The 25,226-nt window shown below is 42.2% G+C and overlaps 3 protein-coding genes and 2 non-coding genes across 5 annotated transcripts in view; 3 read left to right on the forward strand and 2 right to left on the reverse strand.

Annotated features, from left to right (window-relative positions):
• The window catches only part of LOC118427101, a 2,220-nt gene extending 785 nt beyond the window's left edge, over positions 1-1,435 (forward strand). The window contains exons 2-4 of the mRNA XM_035836737.1: positions 1-66; positions 602-1,111; positions 1,319-1,435. The exon at positions 1-66 is cut by the window's left edge and continues 95 nt beyond it. Coding sequence (XP_035692630.1) covers positions 1-66; positions 602-1,111; positions 1,319-1,435 — 693 coding nt within the window. The remainder of the gene's footprint in view (positions 67-601; positions 1,112-1,318) is intronic.
• A 3,209-nt stretch (positions 1,436-4,644) lies between these two features.
• Positions 4,645-17,050, reverse strand: LOC118428246 (guanylate cyclase soluble subunit beta-2-like). The gene is made up of 10 exons (XM_035838251.1): positions 16,830-17,050; positions 15,914-16,130; positions 14,789-14,970; positions 13,307-13,445; positions 10,457-10,605; positions 9,951-10,097; positions 8,007-8,161; positions 7,196-7,440; positions 6,402-6,503; positions 4,645-5,975 (listed from the first exon to the last, which is right to left on the reverse strand). The coding sequence occupies exons 1-10, from the start codon at positions 16,935-16,937 to the stop codon at positions 5,797-5,799; spliced, it is 1,623 nt and encodes a 540-aa protein (XP_035694144.1). The 5' UTR covers positions 16,938-17,050; the 3' UTR covers positions 4,645-5,796.
• Positions 9,035-9,154, forward strand: Trnal-caa. The gene is made up of 2 exons: positions 9,035-9,072; positions 9,109-9,154. It is a non-coding gene; the product is annotated as a tRNA-Leu (tRNA).
• On the forward strand, positions 14,083-14,202 carry Trnal-caa. The gene is made up of 2 exons: positions 14,083-14,120; positions 14,157-14,202. It is a non-coding gene; the product is annotated as a tRNA-Leu (tRNA).
• Positions 17,051-17,304: 254 nt separating the features above from the next.
• Positions 17,305-25,226, reverse strand: part of LOC118427102 (guanylate cyclase soluble subunit beta-2-like) — an 18,095-nt gene continuing 10,173 nt past the window's right edge. Inside the window, exons 3-6 of the mRNA XM_035836738.1 lie at positions 21,996-22,090; positions 19,947-20,204; positions 17,831-18,039; positions 17,305-17,331 (exon numbers count right to left, since the gene is read on the reverse strand). Coding sequence (XP_035692631.1) covers positions 17,305-17,331; positions 17,831-18,039; positions 19,947-20,204; positions 21,996-22,090 — 589 coding nt within the window. The remainder of the gene's footprint in view (positions 17,332-17,830; positions 18,040-19,946; positions 20,205-21,995; positions 22,091-25,226) is intronic.

Consider the following 25,226-nt stretch of genomic DNA (forward strand, 5'->3'; position numbering starts at 1 on the left):
TGGAGCGGTCTGGACCTGGGGCTCTTCATCGGGGCGGGCGTCCTTGTCACTGCCGGGCTGTATGAGGTGAGAACTTCTGTACTTTTTGAACTCTCAAATTAAAAACTAACTAATGAAGACTGTTCTAGAACGGCGTCCTGTGTAGCTTTTTGTGACCTATAAAAGGTCATCAATGATTGTATTATGCATGGTGATTTTTCTATTTATCAAAATTGTAAGGATGATTGATCATATGTAAAAAAAAGTCTTACTTGACAAAACATTCAAAGTTTCCTTCGTCATGGAATCTTATTGGTCAGGAAGGTTGAACTTAACACAAGTAGTGTGGCATTGTTTACAGATTCTTCTTGAACGTCGACATACTATAAAATTGATAGAATTTTCTGTTTTCATTTGCTTTTAAATGTGCGGCATTTGATCATTGTGCAGCTGCTTTGTACGATTTATAATAGGGTCGACTCTTTCCGTACTAGTAATACTTCATATTATATTATCAAAAGTCAAATTTTGTTCATAAGTCGAGATTATTAGGTCTAATAATAGCTATAATACACACCTTTCTTTCAATATCAAACACCTTGTTTTGTTTGTTATTCATCAGCATAAAAGGGCCCAGGCCACGCACACACCGTCCGAAGTACCACCTGTCCAAGGTGTTCAGCAAGTCCCGTCAGTCAACAGTCAGTACACGGGCCTGAACCTGGTACCGCTGGCGCCGCACGCCCCGGCCGGGGTGCTGTGCAGGAGCTCCGCCTTTCCTCTCGGCAAGAACGACAGGGCCGACACGAAAGTAGCCTGGAGCGAGGCTAGTGGAGGTGACAAGAAAGACCAGCAAGTCTTCGCCCAGTTTGGCAGGCCTGCTGAAACAAACGAGGAGACAACCTCCACCGAGGAGATCAACAAGTGCCCACGGGATGTCTCGGACGAGACGCCGACGGCTGTCGGTCCCGTGAAGATGCGCGACAAGGCGCTGTCCACTGCGGAAGACGTCCGTACAGCTTCCACTGAGAGCAAGAAGACGTCTGAAGACGCAGTAGATGGAGAGGACCACAAGGAGTTGTTCAACGATGCTGTGAACAAGAGAGGTGAGCAACCGAATTCTTTCGTCTCTGTAGAACTACGCTATATTTGTCAACTTGTAGAATTAACGTTAACGTTACATTGAATGGGGAGGGCTAGCAACCAACTCTTCCTGTGAAATATAACTGAACTCCTGTCCGTCTAGGATCCAAAACTCGAAGTAGCTGTTTCTTATTCCTTAGTAGACTGGCCGGTTTTGAAGTCGGTATGTTTACAACTTGGTTTGTCTTTTGTCTAGGCACACCACAGTCCCTGCCCCACACAAAGACAAGGGCCGACCACAACGAAGCAGACGTGTCGTCTGAAAATGACGTCACCGTGTGTGATGATGACCAGGGGCCGGTCAGAGAGCTGATGACGTCCAACTCTGACATCAGCGACCAGAAGTCACCTTCCGCGTGTCCTCTTGGAGGGGGCCAAGTCTCCGAGCGGAACGCCGGGAAGGACCACGACTTCTGTGGGGATGACATCACCTCTGACGTCACCTCTGACGTTAAGAACACCTGCAGCCTGCCAGATCCCACCGACGGAGAAAACGCGGGAAATGACGTCATCGACAGGTGGGGAGAGACAAGCCCTCGGCGCGCTGACTTCACAGAGGCAGAAATCATCACGGTCACGGCATGTCCCGTTCGGCACGAGCTTAGCGCTGCTACACGAGAGGTGATCGGATCCACGCCACACGTCACAGACAAGACGGACACTGAGATCAGCTCGGAACAGTTCCTGTCCGAGGGACATTTGTGAGTCTATGTTCATTTTATCACAATGCTAGTATGTAAAGTAGTACAACATTTGAGAGAAGAATCATATTTAATCTTGTTACTGTACGTATTTTGAAATATTTTACATTTTTTTGTGTATCATAAATTCTAAACAATGACAGCAAGAGTGATTCAAAGTCTGGTAAGATATCCTAAAGTGCTTACCTTACTGAACCAAGTCTGTTTGCAACAAATCATTGCGACAACTCTAGTTTCCTCCCATTTTTGCACTTTTTTTTTAATTCAAGAAAAAGGCCGTTTCATGCGACATACTGGCACCCATCGGTCGATATGATTGACGCCTGTCAGCAATGTTAGCGAATGTTTTTCGGAAACAGCCATGACCCAATAAGATCCCGCTTAACCATTCACCTTTACTACAGTGACTCCGAGAGCGGCGGCCACCTGTCCCAGCACGAACCCGTGAGTCCCCGGCTGCAGAGGAAGCTGAGATGTGCCGTGCTCTACGCTGATTGGCGGGAAGACAGCCAGTTCTGTCAAAGAGATGACATCACGACCAACCAGAGGGTTCGTTTCTCCTGGTTCGGGCAAGAGGATGACGACGACCTTGATGACGTCACTGAGGTGAAGGTCTACTGCGCGGTTCTCAAAGGCGTGTGGAGAGAAGAGTGCGGATTGGTGGAGAATCAGGTGACCAGTATGACAGGTGGTGATGACGACATGGAGTCATACTACCCTGGACACGGGCGCAGGAACGGCATCCAGTCTGGGAACGAGAACTGGGTCTAAAGGGACTTATCGACTCTTTAAAAAATTTAATCTAATTCTAATCAATTGTTTGTATCATGTCTTATTTTTAAGGAAATGATAAAAAAAGAATTTAAAAAGTAAGCACTCCGATCTGTAACACAAACTATACAAAGCACATGTACAAGTCAGTAGGGCAACCACTATGACACTTAATATATATGAGCAAGTGACAGCGAGTCATACATTTCACATTGGCTTTCAGCTCAAAACCACACCTTCCCTTTTAAGTCGTTATGCAAAACGCTACTTCATTGAAAGTTAGTATCCTTAAAAAAATGGAAAATGATATGTCGTGGAAAAAGGGCGGACTTATAGTAAAAAGTTTCCTGCTGTCCGCTTGTCGAAGATTTGTATATACATTACCACCTCCTAACTCTTGTATAGACTTTGAAGATAGATTGACGATGATTATGAAAACAAAGACGCTTTTGATATTTATCGCACACAGTTTTAATAGTATCGGAACTCAATAAAGTATTTGTCACTACATGGATAGCTTTTGTCTGCAAAAGTTCTTTTGTCTTTGTGTTCGTTGCACCGTTGATAGTTTCACCGTAGTTTCTGTCAAACCAATTCCTTGCAGTTTTGAAGGGAATGTAACTTCAGCTTGTCGATGCCCTACAAAAGTATAAACTCCAAAACAGCTTGTAGACTTCATGCTTGTGGACGCACCAATACCCCTTGCAGTCAAAGCGGTTCTTTTGATTTGTCCAACCTTCCTGACCACAGTATGAGAGGTGGTGATGATTTCATAATTAAGGCAACGTTTTTTAGGCCAAACATTTTTTTATCCGCACGCTCTCAGAGGACGTCATCCAGATAATCAAATCAACGTGATCGAAGGTCACATGACTACATTAACCTCACTAGTGTCACTTCTATAAGTACAATCAAGGCTATCAAATGATGTTTATTTTTTAATTTTGGTACTTTTTCGTCATGTTCACCATGTTGTTGGGTTTCAAAATCTGGCGAAAATTAATGAGTGCCCTGATGTCATCTTTACAATTCACGTGCTGTAGCCTTAATGTGTTGACACACCAATATACACAAAGTACAAACATTAATGCTACCTTCTTGGAGAAGGCCATTCGTGCAAAGCAAAGAAAAGGGAAATACGGATCAGATAACAATTCCAAATGAAGACACTAAATTATGTACAACGTTTCAATAGTAAACTTTTATTTTCTCTTCAGTTCAACTCTCGTTTGAGGCATTTGTTGTTTTGATACCGAGACATATACTTTTTTTTTTACAAATAGCAGTTGTTTTCCCTTTTGTTGCAGTAGTGGCGAAATATTGGACATTCTGAAACATGGGGCATTTCAAAAACTTACAAAAAAACTTACAAACCAGTGGGTTATCGATTTAAATACATCATTGTGTTTTCATAACAGTCTGCCTTCAGTGGCTACGAGTAAAATCTTAGGTTTGGAAATGCCCCATGTTTCACAATGTCCAATTTCTTGCCATGTATATTTTGTTGTTTTTATTCAACTGTGCTTATGTTATGTAATTATGATAAAATTGTACTGGCAAAACAAGACGGAAATTTTACAAGGTTCACTCGGGGGAAAATCGTGGTTTATGAAAACAGATCACTTTGCTGCAGAAAGAGCGATAATGGCGTGATACTTTGTACAATACCATCTATCTATTCGTTCGTTATGTTACTTCGGTACGCATATCGGCACTAAAGCTACCGCCTCAGGTGCACCTGTGCCCGTCAGGGATGTAGCCCCTGTCGGGCTCCGAAGCCACAAATTTTTCCCGGTGGACTGCTAGATACTGAGGGGGCACTCCCAATGATAGGTCCCGGCGTCCACTGGGAATGATTTTGATTCCGACTTAAAAGAAACCCGGGCCCGGCCGTACTCAAATATATACCGAGTGCCGTAGGGTATCCCACGGGGCTACGTAGGGTTCACGCTCGAATGTACAAATACAGCACATGGACTGGCCTGCAGTCCCCCTTAGGCTTAGGTCACATTTCAAAACCGGGGCCCGGCCGGGATGTTTTAAGAAACGAAAAATTACAATGTATACCTAGAAATATACACAAATCATGCCCATGAATCTTAAGTTGACATTTTGTGTATCTTGATGCATTTCATATTATTATTTTTGCTCCCGAAAGCTGCCCGGCCGGGCCCCGGTTTGGAAATGTGACGTTAGCCTTATTAGGGTCTTAGTGAATTGATTAATTGAACAGATATACAAAGAGCTATACAAACAAAAGTCCAACTGAAAAATAAGAAAGAAGTGGAATGCCTTACAATATCATACAGCAAAAGCAAATGCAACCAACATCATGTCAACCTTGGAAACAAGATGAGATAGTTACATGGTATAAAATAATGGAATTACCGCATATTCGTTTAGAGAATAAATATAATGGTAGAAAATCTCACCGTCTTGCCATCCCGTGTTCTCGGGAATTTGTAACCTATTCAGTTGAACACACGCAAATCAAAATCAAAAACTTAACATGTACAATGTAATTCAGACGAAGATTCATATATATATGCATTGAAGGAGCATGACAGTAATAAAATGGTCCTATTTACAATGTTTTAAAACGTTATCTCAAACACAAAACATACAAAATATGGTACTTTCTACATCGAATATCTATTATTAACTGGTAGTGGAAGAACTTACTTCTCTTTGCAATTAACTTATACTCGTCCAGACGATAGTGCAAATACGTTATATATATCAACAGTATGTCACTTTACAAGTAGAAGTTTTGCATCTGAATTTAGGTCCCACATTTTACAAATATTACACCAAAGGGTGGCTAGAATTTACAAGTACATAGTGTACAGTTGGATGTCATGCGGAGTAGGTGCTGAAAATGCTTACTATTTTTGAAACAGCGGAATAATGTTCAATTATAGATAATATCAGCAAATGAGAAAATAATTCGCTTTGTCGAGTATTTTGAGAGTTAATTGACTACTTGGTGAGGGGAGTAAAAGAAGCTATCCCTAACTAGACCGGGTGACTTTCATTGGACCGGGACGATACCGACTTTCAACCACCTTTGACCCGTTGTACACGTCACACTCCTAGAAGGTCACGTGTTCGGAGCACCGAGTAATCAGATCATGAAGAAGATCTGGTCGAATATGTGGCGGATCAACTCTTTCACTTGACATAGTTTGTTCTTTTTGTTCTGTTACAAGAGGACACACAGCTTGGACTGTGTCTTCTCTTTCTTGCGTTTGTTCTTAGGTTTGGCTTTTGGTGGCCTGGGGTCCGCCGGGAGGGTCACGGGGTCGTCGTCCGGGGGTAGGGTACCGGTTCCCGGCTTCGACTTGCTGTCCGCTTCGGTCGATTTCTTCCCTTTGTTTACACCTGTAAATTGAGCAAAAGATGTAAAATCACAACGGCGCTCAAAGACCTCCAAAACTTCGTGGTTCTATCTTGGAACTGGATTTGTCAAAGGTTGGGCATTTTATCTTTAAGACTTTATTACTTGAATTGTGTGTATGGAGAAGTCACGTCTAGGTTAGATAATGTCCAAACTTTACCAATCATGCGAATGTTATTATTGCCCTTTCTATAAAACTGATGGCTGGATAATTTTTTTTTGAAACGTAGCTATAGGTATTAAAATAAAATGAATGCAAAGTGCGAAGAAAGATATGTTGAGAAAAGGAGAAACACGACCTATATAACTTTTCTGCCCCTCAACATAAACGTTCCAGAGTATATGTATAAAAACAGATTTAAAAGAGGAGAAGACTGTGTACTATTATATTTGTGGGTGCCTGACTGTACCGTTGCATGTTTTTGTGCTACCGGGCGGGTTGACTTGTTGTCCGGATACTTCATGGCTGTCCTCATACACCATCACCACCATGTCAGATTCTGGCTCGTCATCTGCAAGAGACAAGTACATGTTGATTTTACAGTTTTTACAGGTGTACAGTATATACGTTTATTGAGGGTCTTAGAACAGAAGCTCGTTGGTGTCTGTATGTGAAGTTGATTGGCTTTCTTCCACCACATCGAAAAATAGCTTTACGAATTTTGATCTTTAAGTTGGTCTTCATCGGGTATCGGGTCCGGTCATTTTGAAATGCGTCACTCCTGACGTGACGCACTCGTGACGTTGACGCATGTCAGGGAGGGATCACTTACGGAAGAGGGGATGACGTACCCAAGACTGAGTGCGTCATTGTGATGATTACTTCCATGAAAAATGGAGGTATTGTTTTGCGTGTACATGTGCTTGTATGTAGACCCGTATTTGTTTGTTTTTGTTTCCAGATATTTGTAGACACCGTAGCTTAAGAATATTATAGTTGGTATATGGGTGGGTGTACAATTCCTAAGTCAACTTTGGGACGCCTGATGTGCGACCTTGGTACTGCAGCAGAACTTAATATTTTGTGCCTTTTGTCCTGGAAATGCTATTGTCTTGATTTTTTGTTTGACGGATAGCTATTAAAGCTTAGAAAAAGTGGTGTAGGTTTGGGCCGCCTAGCGGTTTGCTCTGGTGTTTCTTCTTGTTACAACCACTCTATAGCTAATTTAAGCCATGATGGAATATACAAAAGACATGTTTTCACCTTTGCCTTTCCCTGATGCCGGTGATTTGTGGTTTTCTCCCCCCTTGTCCTCCCTTGCCCCCTCCGTCCTGGCCGGTGAGGGGGTGATACTGCGGGAGGACCTCCTACTCCGCTGGGGGCGGCCCATCAACATGTCCTCCGTGGCCTCACCGTTAGCGATGACGTAATACGTGTACATCGGACCCTTCCCCTTCACATTGATCTCACCGCGCTCTTTGATGATGAAGCTTTTCCCGCGCAACGCTCTGAGAATTTGGAGGACACAACAATACTTTATGAGTTGCAAGCACGGATACGATTGACATTTCAATGATATGATCGATGATGTGGACAGGTTCCCTTTTAGCTGAGTATTTTATCAAATACAGTATCTAAAGCGGGTATTTCACTGGGTTGCTCTTGTTGCGTCAAATTATTGCGGCATTTCTAAATGTTTTTCAAAAATGGATAATGCCTGATCTGATGTTTTCATCGATTGTTAAGCAGGTATTACTTATACCAATGAGGTTATATGTTTCCCTATAACCTCCTTGGTTATACTGAGGTCTATAGTGAATGAACTTTAATCATTTGACGTCATTTGTACAATGTAAGGCAACAACGATAAATCAAATTATACAATGATACTCGTCTCGTCTAAGGTCTATGACTATATACAGTACGTAATTAATGAATTGTGCTAGGGGGGGGGGGGGGTTGTTATCGACCGCTTGAGTTCTTTCTGCTTCTAGAAATTCTAACCTGAATAACAGAAATCATTAAAAATACACATGAACTCTACAAACAAATTGTGAAGGAAAGCGGAACTGACTTGTACGTAGCGGGACTGATATGGACCTTCCCCGGCACTCCGTGACTCTCCATCCGGGAGGCCGTGTTGACGGTGTCGCCGAACAGACAGTACCTCGGCATTTTCTCCCCCACCACTCCCGCCACTACAGGTCCCGTATGGATACCCACACGGATCTGGAGAATCAAACAAGTACAACAAGATAAATATCATGTCTTGTATACTGTAATAGTGGATTTCAAACCGTGACGTTGCACATCTACGAAGAGACAACACTCTGGTACATAAAAGGAATGCAACAGCTTCTATTGTGTCTAGAATTGGACGCAATAAGAATCTGGGACAGAAATTTTTGTAAGAAGAATAAAACAACCCATGGCCATCTATAACAGGGCTTTACACCCATCCCTCAACAGAGACGGGGGGCACCATAGACTTCCTATACACAACTCATGATCCCCGAGTCACGTGTTGTATCTGCATAACGTGACGTCACAGATTGCATAACTCTTGATAAAGACTGGATTGATAGACAGTTCAAAATTGGGTAAGTCCAATTTAATACTGTGTTGCTTACAGTACAAGCCGTTTAATTATCCGGATGATGCAACAAAGTGAAGTTATTCAGTTGCACCACTACGGGACTTTGGAGTTCCGTGCAGTTATTCGTTGTGCAATTGACTGGCTTCTACCGTATGTATTGTATCGTCACCATCCTCACCATTATCATTTTACCATCATCATCAATTCATCATTATTGCAACTGTCGTTACTGTCATCATCATTTCCATCATCATAACCATCATCATAGCTAGTGGTCGCCGATTTTTTCCCCTTGATGCTAAGACATTTTCGTTTTGTTCAGCGATTACCACATGTTGCTATTCTGCAAGCAGAGCTTCGGTTATGCGGCTGGTAGTGGGCGTGGTCCCTCTATCTATTTAGGGAGGCAGACGAAATAAATCGCGGCCGCTATTAGCGCCCCAACCGTAACATCTGCTTGGAGAGTAAATGTTGCAGCTGTTGCTACAGCTGTCACGTCAGTACATGTCAGGATGGCCGAGTGGTCTAAGGCGCCAGACTCAAGGGTGGAAGTCCCTTCCTGCTGGGTACAGAGCGAGGATTCTGGTCCCCGAATGGGGGCGTGGGTTCGAATCCCACTTCTGACATACTTTTTTAATAATACAGGACACTTCTCAATAAATGTTTTGGCTGCTGCTAGAGAGAGTTAGGATTCTGTTTTCCAGTTTTGGAGGCATGGGTTTTAATCCATCTTCTGACAGAAAATTTTTGTATATAGACGACACTTTTCATTCTTAATGTCTACATTTGAGAGCTTACACATTTGTTTTACCGTGAGCATTGCAGTGGCGTCGTGTTAGCGTAATGCTTTGGCCTAGAACCCAGAGATACTGGGTTGAATACCCTGACATGCAATCGATGTTGTGCACGGCTTGGGAAAGACTTCCCTCACTCCACCCAGGTGTACAAATGGGTACGTATACCTGCCATTGATTGGGAGGTAAAAGGCGGTGAAAGGAGAGGGATAGACTCCAACTCCCTATACTGTGCCATAGATGGATAGACACAGTGGATAACAACCCACTGCCCCTACAGCCTCAAAAAGGCTATGGGACTACCTTTGCCTTTTCTTAACAATAGGCTGCCTACCCCTTTTTTTCATCCGGCAATACAATCTGTTGGATTGAAAAACACTATAGAGATATTCTTATCTATGCATTCAGCTCGCTGATGATGATGTGTTATTTTGGGATGCATGTGGAAATAGTGGATGAATGCTAATCAAGCAAAATAGACGTTGCGCAGGCAAAGTAGGTGTTTCGTCCAGGTAAAGTAGGAGAGTTGAGTAGGTAAACAGGTATGTTGCTAATTGTACGTGTCGGCCAGGGTGTATTCCGCGTAAAAGAGAGTAACATCACGCCTTATGATTGCCGTATGTAGTACCTGGATAGGTTTGCCGGTGACAGGTGACTTGACGTGCCCGGCCGCCATCTGCATGCCCAGCCCCATGTTCGCCACTCTCTCCGCATGCGACTTCACCGGAACCGGAAGTCCACCCACAACCATGTAGGCGTCTCCTATCGTCTCAACCTGCAAATGTAATGGTTGGGGGGCATTTGAAATGATCATTTCATTTTTCATCTTTATAAACGCTATATCATACCTTACATCAAAAATCTATGTGCCGCCAAAAAATCAGGACCATAGCATGTATAGGACAAAGAATCGGAAGACATAGAAGTTCTGCTGGAGTACCGAGGTCGAATACCAGGGGGCACAAAATAGAACTTTACTTTTGGGTTTACAACACCTATCTACGCACCAAATGTCATCGAGATACATATAAAGACTCTCAAGATATTGCGTCTGATAAGTACTCACACACGCACAGACACGCAGACCAAAAGCTATACCTCCATTTACGGAGGTAATAAAAGAGTGAATCATACCTTATACACATCATGTACAGTGGTGAGCCTGTCGAACCTGAGGTACATCTCGTTCAGCAGCTGGACGATCTGGATGGGCTTACACATGGCACAGATGTTCGTGAACGTCACGATGTCACTGAACAGGATCGTCACCTCGTCGTACTCACCTGTCAATCAAACGTAAGGGGAGTGGTTATCAATGAAGACTAAACTTTATCCAACCAACACTTGGAATAATTACCTCCATGAAATGTCATGGAATGGAGGTTATATTTTCTGTTATGTGTCTCTGTCTGTGTAGATGATTACTCAAGAACGGCTGGATGGATTGGTTTCATACTTGTTGTGTTGGTGGGATGTGATGAAAGCTCGAATCGATGAGATTTTGGGCGCCGTATCTGTCGTTATAATTGATGTAATAATAGCAGAAATCACCCCTATATCTGCGATATATTGGAACAGGCATCGTGCTTTAAGTGCTTAGCTCCAAGCAGATAGTGAGGTGATTTGTATGACAGCTGTTTGGGGAACCCCGAGTTTTTTTAATATGATAATTAGTTTTATTTATGTCTGCTTAGGATATCATGGAGATGTGAAGCGTAAGTATAATTGTAAGAAGTTGAGGTACATTTAACGGTAATGCTTAACAGGTATGGATGTCTCACATACTGTACTGCTGATTTGAGTGACATGGTGATTAAAATGCCATTAGGTCCTCTCATCTTAGATGGGTTGGGTGTCAGAAGTTTTATGGGCGATACAGATGTTCTGATTTCGTTACGATAAGGGGCAGTTGTTAGTTGTCTCTTTCGTAGCCAATGGTACTTGTTTTTTAGCAGACGGGGTTGGCGTCAAGTATTCATCTTACAGTTGGTGTAGGGCTATCAGAGGAAAGTGTGCATCTCGTTTTTGTACCGTGTGAACAGCTGATGTTATGACATATTGGTGGAAAATCAAATCACCATCTGACTAAAGTTGGCCACATCCCTTCTTCTTTCTGAGTTTCCCAACTTCCTCCCACCACACCACTCTGAGGCACATTGTCGAACCTCAATAATGCTGACAACCTTAGACAGTTTAAATGCCAAACATCAAGCTTAAGGAACACCACGCTACCATATGCCGTCGACCTCTTAAACGCACATTACACAATTAAGTGTCACATGTTAATAATTACTAATCAGATGGACATCCTCTGTGTCATTAAATAAATACACCGCTACTTTCCCATAACATTTATAACCATTACTCTCAAATTCAACCGACTATAAACATACATACCATCCACATAAAAGCAATAAATATTTCATGGAGGTATGAGGTCCCCGAACTCTAGTTATATGTATAACTTAAGCAAAGACTTCCTCTCTGCTATTTTTGGGTCATGACGTTAGAGCCATGTAGCTGCAGCAACGGGTAGTAAGTGCCAGATAGCCTGTGACCGCCCCCCCCCCGTCTTTGTCGTACGTTGAGCTCAAATGTGAGCAAAGAATCCATGGGTTTGAGGGTCCTGAAGAGTCTATGTGAAAATACTGAGAAAGTTGTGGCTTAGCAGAGAAACCTTGGGTAAATCCCGAAAACATTTAAAAGTTCTCTTTGGGAAGACCATGATATTATCTGCTGCTGGAGCAGAATACCAATAACTGAAGGAAGATTTTATTCTAGTATAGAATAAAGTTAACCCAAATTAATTCTGAGGCTCCCAGAATTCTGCAAAATTCTGGTTGACGTTCTCAGAATGAATTCTGGAGAATTCTGCATAACAGCTCATGTCCCTAATTGTTATCTAGATATTGATAACACTTTGTTAAATCATACCTGTAAACAATAGTTCATTTGGTCAATCTAATAAGAAGAGATAACAATTTTCCGGATTTGTAGTTTCACCTGTTAATTTGCCTACATACTTGCAATTCATGTCCCGAGTATTGCGTATGATGTAACTGCTAGAAATACCCTGCAAGCAAGCTTGCATGCAACTGTGGTAACTATTACGCCCGCCAGGTGGCACATGCCATTAATGCGTAACCCCTCTTAATAATATCAAAACTCTCAATTGATTTTAATATATGCAGCGATTGTCAAGAGGGCGGGGAGAGGAAGTCACTCAAAGCGGGGTAACCTTCATTTGCGGAGGGTTCAAATTTGATAGCTTTCCCAATGTCAGCCCAACAACTGTGGCGGGTCGTCAGATGACACATATGACAAACCGGGGATATCATCATATTAATCTCCTGGCCACTGTACCGTATAATTGGACGGAGCTTTGTTGCAAAGTTGGCGAACATCGCATCCGAGATTAATGAATGTACCAAGCTAGGGGTCACCTTTGCCAGAAAGAAAAGAATATCTATTTCTCAATTCAGGGGTGGTCTTACCATCGCCGTCCCAAGGGAATTATTAATGGGGAAAAATATTGTCTTATTTAACTTTTTTGTAAGCAAAAGCCTCTTGTGCAACCAGCATTAAGATTTGGTTAAAGTAGAATGTGACGTAAGTATTATCAGCTAGCAATGGTAGGTCAGACAGGTAGTATGAAATGATTTAGGATCTTGAATTTTCTTCCTCGATGAGAATATTGTCATTTTCGGTCATTTTCTTTATTATTCTTACGTCCCATAAACTTTTCACAGATCCCATTGCCTGTTGGGAGACCGAATTGGCATTGTGGGTAATAATACCGACCTTTTTTGTGGTGCATGCGTGCTATGTCCATCCCATCTACGCAGTAATAAATATGATGTTGTCGTGGTTTATTTTCCTGCGTTTGTTACCCATGGTGCCCTGCATTTCCTACCAGGTGATTGGATCCATCGAAAGGTTTATTAGATCTACCGGACCATTAAAAATGTCCGCGAAGTTTCCTACCTGCTTCTACTTTCCGCCCCTCCCTCAGCTTGTTGGCGACCTGGCGGGGTAACATGGAGTACAGCAGCATATCCGTGCGCTTCTGTTCCTCCTGCAGAGCCTCCGACATCATCCGCAACTCTTCCTTCTTCTCCTCTAGCTGTGGGGAAGACATTAATTATCGTTGTTGTTTAGTTATTTGCGCGTAAGAAAACAACAGCGCCAAATATCTAAAGCATGCAGGAGTTGAGATGAAGTCTGCCAAGAAATAACAATTATAATGTGGTTATTATAAGATGAAATAAAGAAAGAACAGATATAGAACAAAAATCTGACATAGATCAGTGGACTGACAAACTAATAGTTACCAAAAAATAAATATCAGACAAAAACGCGTTATAATGACTATTAAATGCTATAAAATATGCTGTAGAGGACAATTTGGAAGAAGGTGAAACTGAATGGTTTGGGGTTTGATGGTTTCTAATACAATACAGACTTGAAATAAAAAAATCAAAGTCAATACGGGTTTAGACATTCACATGAGAAGAGATTGGTTGCTGCACTCCATGGTCAATTGATGATAGGCACATAGCTGCACACACGGATACAAACGGTACTATTGGTCTTCAATATTATCATAGTAATGACATTATCACTGTCATCACTATCATCAGCATGGTCATCGTCACCATCATCATATTTCTTGTTGCTTTGATAAAAAGCTATGACTTAAGCGCTTTGCTGAAGGGTTCGATGAATGTATGCCGCTGCTGTTGATGTAGCTGTCAGCACATGTCAGGATGGCCGAGTGGTCTAAGGCGCCAGACTCAAGGGTGGAAGTCCCTTCCTGCTGGATACAGAGCGAGGATTCTGGTCCCCGAATGGGGGCGTGGGTTCGAATCCCACTTCTGACATACATTCTTAGACTTGTCTACGGCACCTTTTTAAATCCAGTTTAACGTACAGCGGTCACCACAAGAAATGTTAAAATTTATTTGTCCGGTTATACGACCAACCCCATTGAATGCCTACCAATTTTATCCTTTCATTTGCCTCGACAACTGTCAAGGGACGTAAAATTTTCTCTCTGACGTGTGAGTGAAGAAATTTTAAAGAGACTTCTTGTATTTCATGCCCTGTTAACAGATTGATTAGGAATATGAAAAGAATAAGAAAATAAATGATAAAGGCACGTGTAGTTAAAATTGTACTTCTTTGCTCAGCTAATATATAAATCTGTACATATCCAGTATATATCTGTATGAATTACAACATAATGTTGAAAATACCAGTGCCAGACACATGCCAGTTTTAAATGGCTAAACTGTATCTATTGGATCACCTAAATGTGAAAAGAAATAGAAAAATAGAAAAACATAGAGAATCCCTACCTACCGACCCTTTTATTTTTCAGGACCGTGGCCAGAAGCACGACATGTTTTCCCTAGGCCTATCCAATTAAAAAAGTCTCAATGATCCAATCAAAATAAATGACGTCACCTGTTTTGCCAGCTCGATCTCAGCCAGGCGCTGCTGATTCAGCAAGATGAGATCTCGCGTGACGTCATGCAGCGCGATCTCAGACATGTACATGTGCCTCTCCTCCAGCTCCTTCAGGCTGGTCAGCTTGGGGGAACACATGTAGATCATACACTGTATGCTGGGCATCCAGATCATCTGGCCTGAAGGAACACATGAGAGATATGGTGAACACATGAGGGATCAGGTGAACACATGTAGATCAGGCACTGTATGCTGGGCATCCAGATCATCTGGCCTGGAGGAACACATGAGAGACCAAGTGAACACATGAGAGACCAGGTGAACACATGAGAGACCAGGTGAACATATGAGAGATCAGGTGAACACATGGGAGACCAGGAGAACACATGTAGATCATATACTGTATGCTGGGCATCCAGATCATCTGGCCTGAAGGAACACATGAGAGACCAAGTGAACACATGAGAGACCAGGTGAACATATGAGAGATCAGGTGAACACATGGGAGACCAGGAGAACACATGTAGATCACATACTGTATACTGGGCATCCAGATCATCTGGCCTGAAGGAACACATGAGAGACCAAGTGAACACATGAGAGACCAGGTGAACATATGAGAGATCAGGTGAACACATGGGAGACCAGGAGAACACATGTAGATCATATACTGTATGCTGGGCATCCAGATCATCTAGCCTGAAGGAATACATGAGAGATCTGGCGAACACATGTAGATCATGCGTTGCATTCTGGGCATCTATACCATCTGGCATGAAGGAACACATAGGAGATCTGGTGAACACACGTGAGCTATGGCGAGAACATGTAGATCGTACATTGTATGCTTAGCATCCAGATCATGACCTGAAGGAACACATGAGAGATCAGGTGAACACGTGAGAGATCTGATGAACACGTGGGAGATCAGGTGAACACATGTAGACCATACACTGCGTGCTGGGCATCCAGATCATCTGGCTTGAGGGCACACATGAGAGATAAGGTGAACACATTTAGATCATACACTGAATGGACATCCATTTTCTGGCATGAAGTATGAGAGATCTGATGAACACATGAGAGATCTGATGAACACATGTAGATCGTATAGTGCCCTACCTCTTAGCTGTAACGTTGGCCGCCCTCCCCACGCGGCGGGCATCATCATACGTTTGGCTTCCAGAATAAACTGACTGTTGATGAACTTCTTGATCTCCTCGAAGCTGAGGGGAATCTCGGGGTGGATGAGCTCGAAGTAGTCGTTGACCTTGATGTTGATGGTTTGGATGCCCGGCACAATGCGCTGGATATTGATGCCTGACTGCTTGATTCGCAGCTGTATTAAACATAAACATGGCTTCAACAAAAGCATACCTGTTCATACTGCTGGATAATCTCAACGCCGAGAAGTCATCTAATCTTTTGTCATAACGTGTTACATGTAAATATTTCTTTCTTGTGCCCGGTTACCTTCGCCAAAATGGGCATGTTTTTAGTGCCGTTTGTCGACCTGTCTGTGTGTCTGTGAAGAGCATAACTCAAGAACCTGTCAATGGATCCTGATATTTGGTAGGTGGATAGGGGTCGGGATGATAAAGGTCCAGTTTGACAATGGGCCTTCTAACGGCCTTTCAACGTACTGCAGCGGAACATCCGTTTTGATATCATCTCGTTGTTTATACGTTTATTTGGACATGTGTTTACCAATTGGACATTGCAACTGCCAAGTGTAGACGAGACAAGTACAATTGTAGCATTTCAAAGCGTGTCCCATTCTAACCATGACATACCTCTAAAGGGCACCTTTTGTAATACTTATGCACACCAAAATGTGTTCTACTGATGATAAGGGACACATTAAGGAATATTTTCATACATTCTGAAAAACGACAAGTGCCGATCTTCAGACAGTGCTGATTTTGCTAGGACTCATTCACACACTATGGTATGCGCTACGACATTGAGATGGACCGCTCTGACTAAGCAAAACAAAACAAACAAACAAACAGAGAAAAATCTGTGTGCCGAAACTCACCTGCTGGTCGAAGATGATATGGAAGGGCAGGATGTTACAGAAGGTCCGCGGGTCCACCCACAGCTCGTCTGGGTAGCTCGGCTGGAACACGTTGGTGAGTTTCCCCATGGTAACGATTCCCCGGAGCTTGTCCCAGCACCGCTTGGCCTTAACCTTGGGCGTGGTGCCGTTTCCCGGGAAGGGGCAGACGCCGTTCTGCTGGGCGAGCTTTGATAGGACGTTCTCAACATCCTAGAGGTGGGGAGGGTTGTGAGGTCGATTTCAGCAAGTCAGACACTCTGAATAGTTAGCTAGTCAGCTACTCTCGATGGTTAGTCAGTCAGGTACTCTGCATTACTGGCTAGTCAGCTACTATGTATTTTAGCTATCAAGTTACTCTAAATTGTCTCTAGTCAGCTAATCCAAATAGTTAGCTAGTCAGCTACTCTGAATAGTTAGCTCGGCAATTACTCAGCTACTACCAATAGTTAGTGGGTCAGCTACTCTGAATACTAGTAGTTAGCTAGACAGGCAATATGAATCGTTAGTCAATCAACTACTCTAAATAGTTAGCCACTCAGCTACTCTGAATAGTTAGCATGTCACCTACTCTAAATAGTTAGCTAGTAAGCTACTGTCGATGTTGAGCCAATCTGCTACTCTGAAAACCTAGCTAGTCAGCTACTATGAATTGTTAGCATGTCCCCTACTTTGACTGGTTAGCTAGTCAGCTACTATAGATAGTCAGCTAGTCAGCTACTCTGGATAGTTAGCTAGTCAGATACTCTCGATACTTAGCCAGTCAACTACTCCCGTCAGTTATTCTGAATAGTTAGCTAGTAATCTACTATGAATTGCCAGCTATACAGTTAGTATAGATGGTTAGCTTATCTGCTATATGTACCTTATAGCTACAAACGTAAATGAATATGTGAAAAAACGTATTCTCACTATTCTGTTTCTCCAAAGCAGTTAGAGCGAATAAGAGACGAACTTACTAAAATCACACTTGAAAAACGCACCTCTTTCCTAATCTGTTGCTCACTTCCCTTGTGTGACTGTGCCACATATTTGGGTGGTTTCTGTGACCCCGTCCCTCCCACCCGCCTCTGTGTCACGGAGAACACCACGTGCTCCTTTTTCCTGGTCCTGTCCTCCTCTCTGTCCTCACTCAGGATGTCCATGGTCACCTCGCTCTGGAAGAAGGCTCTGGCCACAGCTTTGATGATTCCTATCAAGGGAAATGATCCGCGAGATCATTATTAGTATTTGTTTGTATTGAATACCCAGTAAACCTCCTCACGGTGTAACACACCACGTTTGACTGAACAACATTTTTGACTGAACAACACAAGCTGCATATCCGGAAAGATTTATTCATGCATGTCCAGAAATGGGTGGAATGTGCGAAGTTAGGATCAGTCTACGTCACACGTAATTTCCGACAACTTCAAGCTTCTGACAACTTCCGACAACTGCTGTCGACAAAGATCGGGGAACTTCGGCAGTTATCTGTGACGTAATTAACTAGGCTAACTTCGTACATGGGGCGGGCCTGATGTACGAAGTACGTTGTAGAGGCTAACTTCGAACAGAACTTCGTACATTATCCCCATTTCTGGACATACCTCTATTTATTTGATCCACTCACACCGGGATGGTCTCCTATTCTTTTCAATAAGTGTGGTGGGTTCTTTTACGTGCTCAAGGTATGACCCTCCTTAAACACGCGACCTCTATTTAACGTCTTACCCTAGGGACGTACCTAACTAAATGTAGGAACTTATTTTCACCAGAGTGAAGCGTTTCCCAATGCCACAACGTCAACAGGGCATGTCAGGGGATTCGAAGCCAGGACCTCTAGGGTCTGGACCAAATACCCTATTACACCATGCCAACGTTGAATCTTCATTTGTCTCCCCCCCCCCCTTTTCTCTTCACTGCCCCCATATTTTAAACATTTGCACACATTTAACGTTAAACACTGATATCATGCTATATCTCGTACATAACCATTACCTGTCCAAGGAGCAGTCATCATTGACAGTGTAGTTCCTTGCCATAAGGTAAGTTCTTTCTCGGCATATTCTTGTCTTCACAACTCCACTGTTTACGTAGCTGACACCAGGGGGTAGGACTTCACGTTTGTTGTACAGTTTTGTTTGTGACAACGTTACGTGGGGTTTATCGATCTAGTCCATCCGAGTTGACCCTATTTGTATAGTTCAAGAGTGGGTGGAGTGGATCTAAGTATGCTCAAGAGAGGGTGTTGAAGAGCATGCATTGAGAACGATCGAATAACGAAGTGTTGACTGAATTTTGTGCTTGTAACAAACGAAGTGAACGTCAGAGGTCGCAGTGTACGTTACTTGTTGTTTTTCGTCGGACAACATTAGATATATCTTATTGTTAGAAATAATAAGTATTATTTGTCATCTCTGTTGCAATTTATCGATCCTTATAGACAATGACATGTATTTGCTAAAGCCGCTTTTGACCCGGATTTCAAAGCTAAAGTGTGGGTTTATAAACTAACGTCACTATGGCAACCTGAGGTATCAATAACAATGATTACGTAAATAATCCGGGCCCCACCCTATACTTTCTCTTCCACTGAGGACAGTGTCCATCCCGAAAATAGTTTCATCAGGCTAGTAGAACATAGGATATTGGAATTTTCTTTATTTTATAAACAGATAGGTCTCACCTGCTTACGTTTCGATCTATGTATGATGTACGTATACTTTACTTTGATATAACACGTTGTTATTCCAATGCCCAAAGTTAATCTATTCGTCCATCCATCCATCCATCCATCCATCCATCCATCCATCCATCCATCCATCCATCCATCCATCCATCCATCCATCCATCCATCCATCCATCCATCCAAAAATACATGCATACATACATGTCTATATATATATACACACACACGTACACACATACACACACACGCACACACACACATACACACACGCACACACACACACACACACACACACACACACACACACACACATACATACATGCATACGTGCATACATATCGTACACTACACAAATACATACATTTCATAGTATTACATTTTTAGACATGTACACCAAAGTCACCCATCCCAGCCCCCTTTTCACTTACCAATAACCATAGGTGCCAGCCCTTTCCTATCAGAGTAATAGTGCAGAAACATGTTGCTGTCGACTTTCTCGACCCTGAACGAAGGTGCGTTCATCTTGTCGTACGCCAGCGTCAGGTAGGAGTGCAGAGAGTCCAGATTCTCGATGAATTCCACCAAGTTTTCTCCGAGTGTCCGTAACATGTGGTCGTAGCCGGAGCGCACGCAGAACTCGAAGAAGAACTCGCCAAAAAGCATCAGAACTGTGCTCTTCTCAACAGCTGAGAAAAATAAAGGTTTCACAGAGAACTTCATTGCACGACAATGGTAACAGCTATCCATTGCGTGACAATTGTATCAGATAATCATCCCGCAACAATTGTAAGAGGCATAATCAGTAGACTTTTATTCGTTGTGTACCGTTTTAGTCGTTTACTTTTTGAAAACGGGACATTCATGAGATATTCCGATGTAAATAGTTTAAACGATTTTTAAAAGTGACATAGTTTGTATATGATAAATATGTATATAGCAGTAACTCGTGTACATGTACTTGTCGAAAATCGCACTCGTCATTTTAGTTATAAATTGTGTTTGCATCTAAGCCACTATTGTGATTGAAAAGCTGCACAATTCAGCCTCCTCTGGCGGCTGCAAGGTTGCTTTTATTTCGTGTCATTTATATTTCTGCGAAACGAATAAACCAGTCTACTACTACATAAGCTAAATGAAAAGCTACCATGAATAGATCTGCCAGTTTTGAAAGTAATGGATACATGTACACAACGAATAAGGGGCAAGTAACGTTACAATTTATGGCAACTTAATCATACGTAACTCTACTTTACCTTTATCCGCGGGGTAACCTATATTCGTTGTTTTTAAAAACAGGATATTTAAGATTATCAAGTCGACAGTATTATAAAATTGCAATATTTTCGAAATATACCATCTATTTTGAAAATATGGCCGCCGCGTGAGAAAGGCAAAAACCTACAGAAACTAACTATGACATAACATTACATAACAGTACAAGATAAATACACACACATGTCAACCTTCTGTCATCACTAAACAAATTCTCTTTTTTGAAGCCACGGACCGGGGCTTGTTTTCCGCCTACTCGGACACTAATTGAGAGTATCTAGACAAACATGATCAAACATGTCACCATTGTAATCCGGTGAACGCACACACACGCTTTACCGAACCACTGACTGTGGACAACACACTGACGACACTTCTGTTTAATCTGTAACTCAAACATGGCGTTACTATAGCGATCGGGTGTTATCAATACCCCTGTCACATTATCCACGATCTTCGGGCGTATCGATGGAAGATCGGGCATATTTAAGATCGACAGAGGGTTGCGCGTATTTTTCACATGAAAACCGTCCCTAGCCTGTCACATATAAGCCATACTTTGTACCTTGTACAATTGCTGTGAAATGAAATTATAATTGTAAGCGAGGCTCGGGCGATTGCCGCAGAATCGTCGTCCGATCGATTTTCGACAAATACGACAGGGGTATTACTACATGAAAAATTGAGTTTTTTTTATGTGTTTCTCCCTCTCTCTCTCTCTCTGTGTTTGTTTTTCCGTATATTTGTGCTCAACATAATTTTAAAACTTTGGATGGATTGTATTTAGTTATTGTTGTACAGTTATGATCTTTAGTATGTAGATATAGACGACGGGAAGACGACGGTCAAAATGAGTTCTGGTTTGTGACCTTATTACTGCAACAGAACGTCCGGTTTTGTATCTTTTAATGGTGACGTGCTATGATCTTGATTTTTCATTGGCAGATAGCTTTTGATATAAGGAAGAAGCGGTATATGTTTGGGTCCCCTAGTTTTTTTTGGCAATGCTTATGAAATGCATCTTAATCTCTCTCTTGCCTCGCAAAACTCAATGATATTTAGAGTTTTTGAAATGATGAAATAAGTCCAAACAATACGTCATTATTTAGAATGATGTAGTCACAAGACTCACAGCAAATACGAAAATAAAGACTGTGTAAAACAGATCCAGACTGTTTTGTAAACAACAAAGTCACGTGACTTACCGAGGCACCGACATGCCACGTCAATGAGCGTCATGGTGTCCACGTCATCATAATATGTGTACGTCATGAAGTTGTCTTCCACCTCAGCCTCTCGCCTGGGAAAGGCAATAATCAATTAATCAATCAATCAGAAACCAATCAATAACTTGATTAACCAATTATATAAATCAATTAATCAATCAATCAATCACGTATCTATGTAGAAATGATAACTCATATATTCTTGGATACTGTAAATGCAGAAGCTTTCGTGGTGGTGTAATGTTCGCGGTTTTCGCGGTGACCACTTCACCGCGAACTTAAAACCACCGTGAACATTTTCCATGACAGTGCATGGTGTAACCGCGAACTTAAAACTTCCGCGAAAAGTCCCTTTTCCCGCTACCACGAAATTAAATCCCCGCGAACTTATATTCATTTACAGTACTTTGCGGCTGGTCTGTGTAACATACCAGGTTTGTATTGAACAGTACATGCTGCATATCTAGAAATATTCATAAATTTATTCTCTTTTCGATAAGTGTGATGGGTTCTTTAATGTGCTTGAGGTGTGACTCTCCTCAAACAAGGACACCCATTTCACGCCCTATCCAAGGGATGTACCTCACCGAAGCTAGTTACTTATTTTTACTTAAGTGAGGTGAGAAAAGTGGTGTTAAGTGTCTTTCCCAATGGCATTGGATTCCAACCCAGGACCTATCTGCTTCTCACACCCTTCAATTACGCCACGCCGGCGCCACACTTTTATATACGTAGACAGAGAAGCTAACTTAACTAACGAGTAAAATAATATGTTTTCAGTGGTTTCAGAGGTTGTTCACCTTCCCTATTTCCCCCTGGGTGTTGATTTACTAGCAAAGTTGTGTTATGACTGAGGTCGGAAGGATTTACAGAGAGTGGTTCGGCAGAAAAGTCAACAAGAGATCAAGGACAGGACAGAGTTACACCTGCTTCGTCTATCGTTTTAGCAAACAGTAACACTGTAGTATAGGTTCACAACTATAACAACAGGAGGGACACCACAGTTGGCGAAATAAAAACAAGGCTTTAAACAACTGGAAACCCTTTTTTGTCGGGGTTATGTAAAATATGGCAGTTTAGGGGTGGCTATGTCAGGAGAGAATCTCTACCTCTTGAATTAGTTGTAGAAAATTACCTTTCTCTATCTTGCGTTTTTTTCACCCCTATGATATAGTGGTATCATGCATCGTCAGCTGGCTGTTCTGAGTCTACAGGGCCAATCCAAGGGCTCTCATTAGAGGGGTTTATTTGCCGTATAGAATCTCTTAGTATGCGTTTGATGACAGTTGAGTGTATTTAGCACTTGAGTGTAAGTTTTTATGGTTGGAGGTTTGATTCTTGAGATAATGATATCACTTTCCCATAGGATTACATGTAATACTGGTATATATTTAACAGTACTAGTCCCACTAATACCAATAACACCACAGTAGAAAGAAAAGTAAAGAAAGGTGTCTGAAAGACTACGAAACTCTTTTTACGTCTTTGAATGGAAAGAAATGGATAACTTTAGCCGACAAAGGTGGCACAGGAAGGTGGAGTTTGCTTTCGTGAAGTCTGACAAGTGACCTGTGTTTGAATCTACAGATTACGGCACCCCCCCAAATGGTGCGCTAATACTTCCTTCTCCCTCACGGACATGTTCAGCTTAAGAAACTGTGTATTAAGGATATTTGCAAAGACTAAGTCCTCTCATGTAAGAACTTGAGACAATTGTCTACGATTGGCCAAGAACGACATGCCGGCATTCTTCTAACATTCCAACTTTAAAGACCACAGAGAGAAAACCATACTTTTGAATGTTGTGCAATTCCTTTTCCAACAATTTTGGCAACCTTTTATGCTTTCCGATAATTTTGACAACCTTTTAGAGTTGAGCGTTTTTAGTGTGTGTGTTTTTATATTGTAGAGGCACATAGGCCAGCAAGTTTCCTTGATTTTTCAGTAGCAGGGTATATTTATAAGCATGAGTTGCTGTCCATTCCCTTTAAGGTACTCCAGGCTCCTCATCGAACACGGGAAACCCCTTTTTCGTCCCTTCGGAAAGATAGTGCAGACGAAACGATGTCCTGACCAAGGGACTTGAACCGGGGTCTACCAGTTACTAACTAATTGGAACCAATTGAGCTACAGGGACATCCCTTGAGTGTTATTTAGGATCTAAAAATTACAAATACAATACCAGTTTGTAGGTCAGTTTAACGCGGTCTTTCTGTCATGTTCCTTGCCTAGGGTCCGTTGTATCATCCACACCTACTTGGCCTACTTTCCTACAAACTAAGTACCACTTAAATCAACAGCTTGTCATAACTTTCACACCCTGAATGCCGTCCACTGCCACTGGCACGCCGCGAAGGTACAACAACTGTTGTCCAGTCAATGGCCTTACCTCTCACGCCATTTTGGGCTTAGATGGCCCAACAATTGACCAATGAAAACAGTCCTGGCCAAAAATACAATCTCAACACAACTCTCCTCAACAGGTGAAGGCGACGTGGGTTCGAGCATGGCCGCTATCATGCTAAAACAGATTATCATTTTGGCCGTATCGCCTCAGAAGTTATGGACAAACTTTCAGTAATTTTGTTCTTCTTCTCTTTCTTAGAATATGAATTTTCCTGCGTTTTTAAACGTCTAACGTTACTCAAGTGTACTCCTTCAACGAAAAATACAGTCTTTCAAAATTTCAATTTCTTTCCTATTATGATGACAGCTTACAATCCGTCTGAAAAACAGCTTTACGCTATCGATGTTAAAATGAATACAACTTTACATCGATGGTTGTGGTGCACACATTAACTTCGTTTGTGTTTCTTATTGACATTTATTGCCTTGGATAAAGTTTGCAGGAAAGAAATTACTTTTTTTTTTACTTTGATCCACCGTTGTGCAGTCTGGTTATCGAATTGACAAAAACGACTTCTTCGGCCTCAAACTTCACCCAAGACCAAAAAATGCACAAGTGTGAACCATTCCTAAGATGGCGAAGTCATTACGAAGACGTTCTCTCTCTCTCTGTAAGATGAGACAACAGTCTTATCTTTGTTGAGTACTTAATCCTACTATTCAGTGTCGCTAGGCAGAACCTTCGCGAGGGACACTCTAGCAGGGATTAGAAAGAATAACGTTACAGCGCCGCACGTCTCGTGTTGTCTGCTGTGTTGACACACGTTTAGATAACAAGTGTCAACATGCCATGGGAACGTGCCG

The sequence above is a fragment of the Branchiostoma floridae genome, chromosome 12 (assembly GCF_000003815.2).
Source record: "Branchiostoma floridae strain S238N-H82 chromosome 12, Bfl_VNyyK, whole genome shotgun sequence".
Taxonomy (NCBI): Eukaryota; Metazoa; Chordata; class Leptocardii; order Amphioxiformes; family Branchiostomatidae; genus Branchiostoma; species Branchiostoma floridae.

Coding starts and splice junctions, on each gene's coding strand:
- LOC118428246 (XM_035838251.1), bottom strand. CDS start 16,937: ATGGGGAAACTCACCAACGTGTTCCAGCCGAGCTACCCAGACGAGCTG. Junction 10,606..13,306: donor GGGGCGGAAAGTAGAAGCAG/GTAGGAAACTTC, acceptor TTTGATTGACAG/GTGAGTACGACGAGGTGACG. Junction 5,976..6,401: donor TAGCACAAAAACATGCAACG/GTACAGTCAGGC, acceptor CTCAATTTACAG/GTGTAAACAAAGGGAAGAAA.